Raw genomic sequence first — 6,290 nt, 5'->3', positions numbered from 1 at the left:
TGATGTAATTGATTACTCTGTTTAGGTGTTATTTTTGAGCTACAAGATCAATATTAGGTGATCCATTTTTGATCTACAAGAGACTTACTGTCAACCAATCCAGCCTCTTTGATTTTAAGAAGATATGTTTAAGGCCCAGAAATCTTAAAACTATATTCCAGGCTCTTGGTCTTCAATCTAGAGCTAATAATTGCTAATGACTTTATAATAAGCCTTATGATAGTAAAAATAAAATAAAATAACAATTTTCACATTTTCTTTTAAAACTCTTGTTACAATAATGGTCATCCACTATTGTATATTATCTTTTTCTGTAGCAGAAATAAGGCATGTCGAACCCTTACGAAGAGATAAAGGTTATTTGATACATGTTGGTGGTCTCTGCCCTTCAGTATCTGAGGTATGCCAGGATGTATACTTTGAGCTTCATTTTTAGATCTATTAAGTGTTTGTATTTCAATTATTTGTTTTTTTCTACCTCTTACCAACTTTTATTTCTCTTCTTTTAGGCTGATTTAAGGTTTCATTTTCAGAAATACCAAGTTTCTGACATTTCAATTTATGACTCTTCTACTAATTACAGGTATGTTTCCAAATTCAGTAACTACACATTCACTAGGTATCTGCTGTGTGCCAGAGGGTCTGTCCTGGATGTCAGCCACACGGTGCTGTAGTTAGGGCCGTACGCATGGGAGTCTCCCAGTCTCGTAGAGATACACACATCGACAGGTGGCTTCAGTCGTGAGTTGGGACTGTGCTCCTTCAGATCTTCCTCTCATTATACCTTTTAGCTTGTCACTAATGACACCTGGGGGAGTTTCCTAGGGCGGCAGAGGGCATCAGCGACGAGAGTGAGTGCACAGCTAAATGGCTTGGGCTGAGCCCTGGCTCCATAGTAGCTTGCTGAATAAATTTGGGCAAATCACTTAACCTTTCTGTACTTCAGACTCTATCTACAAGATATCTGTACCTTCACAGTATTGCTTATTGGTTAAATAAATAAGGCGGTGGGAATAAAGCCTGGCATGTAGCAGGTGCTCAGAGATTTTTGTTTTGTTATTTTTTATTGTAATTACTTCTCAGTAGATGTTTTCATGTTTTTAGGTAGATAGCTGTATCATCTACATATAGTTAGTCATATGTATGTTGCTACTTTCTGTTTTGTGACATTGCCAGGCTTGTCAGAGTAATGGTACTAGCTCAGTGGAAATGCCTTTCCTGCTTCGTCACTAAACATAATAACTGTTTATTTCAGATGTTAAAATCTTTATCAATTAAGAGAAGATTCCTTTTGTAGTTGAGGTTGAAATTTATTAAAAATAGGTGTTTAATTTTTTTAAAGTCATTTATGAGCATATGCTTTTTTTTCTGCTTTTATATTTTAGATATGCGTCTCTCGCTTTAAAAAAAAACCATGATGCAAAGATGGCTGTGAAAGAAATGAATGGGATAGAAATAAATGGAAAATCAGTAAATGTGCGGCTTGTTAAGACTCCTGGAGAATATACATCACCACTTTCCTCTAAAAATGGAAATAGAGGTAGTTTGAATAATTCGGAGAAAAGCGCCAGCAAAGAAGTCAACGCAGCTTCCTTCGTTTCTAGATTGCCCAGAACTAGGCCGAGGCAGCCAGGATCTGAGCAAGACAATGAGTTTGTCCATTTTGACCAGAAGGTTAGTTTTCTTGATAGATCCCTTAAATGGTCTATTGCAGTAAGTAACTTTGTAGAACAAATAAGTCAAACAGCCATCTCGGAGTGGGAATGAGAACGTCAGTCTGAATGATTTTAACCCGAGATCCACTCTGACCTGTGGTGCGCGGCCCCGGTTGCTCCTGCGGGGTGTAGATCTTCGTAGGCCCAGCTACAGAAAACTCTCCTCCGTTTCGCTAGGTTCTTTGCCAGGGCTTTGCAGTGTTTTTGCGTCTTTCTTCTCGGACAGTACTCCATCGATCTCTTTATCACAGCTTCACCTTATCTCATAATTGTCGACATCATAACATTTAATCATTTTCGTCACATGTGCCCTCACCTTTACCTCACTGAGGTTTGAAACACCACATGGAAAATGGTGAAGTTGCCTTGTTCTCTTCTCTCTCCACGGCTCAGCGAGACGCCCGGGCCCGGTCGGCGTCCATCGACTTTTTACAAGTTTACGTGTAGTAAAATTCATCCTTTTTGGGGTCTGTGTGTTCACACAAACGCATATGGGCATGTAACCACCAGTCAGGATACAGAGCAGTCCCTTTTTCCAGAGCATTCTCTTCTGCTCGGCTCTTTTATCATTTCGCCCTTTCCAGAATGTCATGTGATGGAATGGTATGTAGCCTTATTAGTCTGGCTTCTTCCACTTACCTTCGTGCATTTGAGACTGATCTGTGGTGTTGGGTTCATCAACAATTCATTCCTGTTCATATTCTGACCATTTTATTGGGTTGTTTTTTCTTATTACTGAGTTTTGGAAGTTTGTATGTTCTGAATGTAAATTCTTGGGCGGATGGATAGTGATGTGCAGACTCTTTCGTAGCCTGCGCTTCGTCTTCAGTCTTTTCATAGTGTCTTTTTTCAGAGCAGGAGTTTTTAAATCGGACAAAGTACCATTTATCAGTTTTTTCCTTTTTCACTTGTGTTTTTAGTATTTTATTTAAGAAACCCGTGGTCACAAAGATTTTCAGTGAAATTCTTTATAATGTGAGGTGTGATCGAGATGGGGAGTTTCATTTTTTTTCTGTATTGGTTTTTGTTTTACGTACGGAATTGCTCCAGTGTCATTGTTAAAAGGACTGTCCTGTCTGCAATGAATTATCTTCGCACCTTTGTCACATCAGTTGACCATGTCCATGTCGGTCCATTTCTAGACAGTTCTCTTTCATCAATCTGTCTTTCCACCAATTCTACACTATCTTAATGATTGTGGCTTGATAGTAACTCTTAAAATAAGATAAAACAAGTACTCTAGCGTTTCTTTTTCAAAAGTTGGCTATTCTAGTCTCTCTGTCCTTCTGTATAAATTTTATAACTCAGCTTGTCACTATCTACCAAAAAGTCCTGCTTTGAGTTTTACCAGGATTATTCTTAATCTATAGATCACAGCAAATCTCTTTTTAATAAACGGACGGAAGAACAGATATTTGTTGAACAAGATAAAGAGATCTCTCCTGACTGTGCCCTTTACCCCACCCTTTCCGTGACTCCGTTCTCAGAGTTTCCGCGTGCCTTCTCCGCACCTGCAGTGACTCCACGCCCCCCGCAGGCCTCTCTCTCCCCTCGCTCACGCACAGCTCTTCCTGACCCCGGCGAGATTTTCACGTGATTTCTCATTCTTTTGAAGTTACCGTCCCTATTTGTCCCATGTTTTCACTGCCAAGCTTCCCAGACAAGTTTGTATCCAGTGCCTTGATTTCTTTGTTTGTCTTCTTCATCCTGATAATCTGACTTAGTCTCTAAAATTTTAATTGCTCTTTCCATTGTCACTGGTGACCTTCGTATTGATCTTTCCCCCATCTGCCTGCTTTCTGACCATCCGGTCTGTTTGACGCTTGATCACCCCTTTCTCGAACCTCTTCTCCTTTCGTCTCCGCAACGCTTCGTGTTTAGGATGAATTTCTTGGTATGTAGCTTCAGTCCACTGTGGGAAAGAAGGAAATGTGCTATCGGGCTACGTGGGGGCCTGACCTGGAAATCTGAGGACGGTGGCGTCCCCCGCCCCCGTCATGAAGGGGACATGGTTTCTTGCCTCTGCAGCCCTGGGTGCTCGATCCTTCCGCCTCTCTGCACGTTGGCTTTCCCTGTCTGCTCGTGCCTTTCCTCCTCTTCCATTCAGCTTTATTTTGGTTCCTTTGAACTCGACAGCATTTTTCAGTGAAACTCCCGTCATTGGACTCACTCATTTGCTCTGTGTTCCAATTCCTCATTCTTTAGAGTGGGACCCTCACTGACTCAGCCTGTGATTTCAGTGTTCGTTAGTTCAGGTGCCAGCACTCTCACTGCCGTTGGCTGGGGCAGTGGGCCGTGGAGTTGGCAGAGGGAAGGGAGCTTCTGTGGTATAAATAGGGCCCCACAGGCCAGGGCAGGAGTACGTTAGAGGATGTGGATAGAGAGGTTCCCTTTACTGGCTCTGCTGAACTGTGCTCTCATGTTCTTTTACCTTTCCAGCAATTCCCTGTCACCTTTATTTTTCTTGGATTGTCATCATTTATTCATTATATTTATTCATTTAGAAAATATTGTCTACAGCGGAGAGGCAGAATAGTGAGAGATTAAGAATAACACATTCTTAACCGGCTCTGCCACCTACTCATCATATGACCGAGCATGTTACATAACCTCTGTGTCCTTATCTTAACACGGGGATAATAGTTCCAGCTGTTGTGAGGTTTCGATGAGTTTAATACAGAAAAGCGCTTAGAACTGTGCCTACCGCGGCGAACGCACTCAGTAAATAGTAGCCATAGTCGTTTACCCACGACGTGGCTCTTGCTTGGAAACGTCATGCTCTCTGGTTTCAGCTGTCACTAAACTAGCATATCCCATGTTTCATTTCTTTAACAAACAGTTATTACGTTCCAGCTGTGTACACTTCTAGGCACTGGGGAAGCAGCAATGCACAAAACACAAAAACTTAGAGCTTAAATCTAGTGAAGGAGACAAGGCAATAGCAGATAAGTGAAATATATAATATTCCGATGTCACAGATCTAATGTGTTATATATCTTAGCACGATTTTGAATAGGTTTTAAGGTCTCAGCTCTTTGTTGAACTTTTATGGGATTTACAGTGGTTTCATATACTCTGCAGCCTACTTGCCTGGATAATAGTAATTAATCGATCATTTTAATTTTGTCTCTTCAACTGGAACATAAGGTCCACAAATGGAGGGCATTCTGTTTTATATTACTAGTTCCCCCCACCACCAGCAGCATGTGGTACAGTCCTGGGCATACAGTTTGTATTCATCACATGTTAGTAAATAAGACGTAGAATACTTATAACTACCATGTAGACCAGTTTTTCTTCGTCAGGTTGGGTAAGAGAATTAAGCCTTCATGCCCTAAGCCTAAGCTATCCAGTGTACATAATGAATTTTAACCTCTCTCCTCCTGTCTATCTAGAATGGAACTAAGGATGTGCCTAGTTTGGAGAAACTGAGAAACTAGTTAACATCATTTTCTGTGTCCTGTGGCTCCGATGAGCGATTGTGGTTTAGAAAGGCTGATGTAGACATAGCCTCTTAGACTTTATTGGTGCCGTAAGGAAATGTGTTTGCCATTCTTTTAGTACATGGTCCTGAACACAGCTCAAGTAAATCTACTCAGTATAAATAATCTCAAATCAAAATAAATTTCTTAGGAATTTTGATTTTACAATTTGTAATTATTGTAATTACTATTATAATTTTACCACTGTAATTATAATTTAAAAATTTATTTTAATTGAATAAGCTGGATTGTCTCTAATGGTGACTAGTTTTAAGAAAACTTTTTAAATGCTGCTTTAGGGTATCAAGAAGAACTGTAAACAGATTGAGTCTACTAGATTATTACCTGACCCACCTGTTCAGTTCATACCTCCAAATACACTGAACCTGCGTAGCTTTACTAAGATCATGAAGAGACTGGCCGAACTGCATCCAGAAGTTAGCAGGTAACGACATTATATTGTAACTGGCTGTAAAATTCATATGTAAAAATGTCGGTGAGCTCACTAACTTAGCCGTGTCTGGGATGCGTTACCTTTGGAAAGGATAGATGCCCATGTGTGTTTCCCTCTTGCACAGAGATCATGTTATAGATGCTCTTCAGGAAGTAAGAATAAATCATAAAGGTTTCCTGAATGGCCTGTCTATTAATACTATTGTGGAAATGACTTCATCTGTTTTGAAAAACTCTGCTTCTCGTTAGGAATAAAAGAAGCAATAAGAGGTAAGTCAGTCATATCTTTTATATTTAACTATTACTTAAAATTTGAGCTATTGATTTCATTTTTTCCAAATAAAAAGAACAGTAAATTTAAAATATGATAAAATTAAAAAACAAACATACTGTAGTAGTTCATTATTAATGCAAAACCAGTTACGCAAAACTTAACTGACCTCACGTTTACCTCATAGTTTGCAGACCAGGGTTCAGAAGTGGCTTAGGGTGGTTTCAGCTTAGGGACCCTCATGATGTTGCAGTCAAGATGCCGGCCTGGGCTTTAGCCATCAGGAGGCTCGACTCACATGACTCACATAACTCACACGGCTGTTGGCACGAGGCCTCTGACCCACCACGTGGGTCTTCTCACAGGGCC

The 6,290-nt window shown here is 40.3% G+C and overlaps 1 protein-coding gene across 1 annotated transcript in view; it reads left to right on the top strand.

Moving 5' to 3' along the window:
* The window catches only part of RBM44 (RNA binding motif protein 44), a 19,656-nt gene extending 13,757 nt beyond the window's left edge, over positions 1–5,899 (top strand). The window contains exons 11-12 of the mRNA XM_023525511.1: positions 5,497–5,642; positions 5,770–5,899. Coding sequence (XP_023381279.1) covers positions 5,497–5,642; positions 5,770–5,899 — 276 coding nt within the window. The remainder of the gene's footprint in view (positions 1–5,496; positions 5,643–5,769) is intronic.
* Positions 5,900–6,290: the final 391 nt, after the last annotated feature.

Source organism: Pteropus vampyrus, unplaced genomic scaffold, assembly GCF_000151845.1.
Source record: "Pteropus vampyrus isolate Shadow unplaced genomic scaffold, Pvam_2.0 Scaffold567, whole genome shotgun sequence".
NCBI classification, from domain to species: Eukaryota; Metazoa; Chordata; class Mammalia; order Chiroptera; family Pteropodidae; genus Pteropus; species Pteropus vampyrus.
The sequence above is the reverse complement of the archived record's forward strand: the minus strand, read 5'-3'. Positions and strand labels throughout refer to the sequence as shown.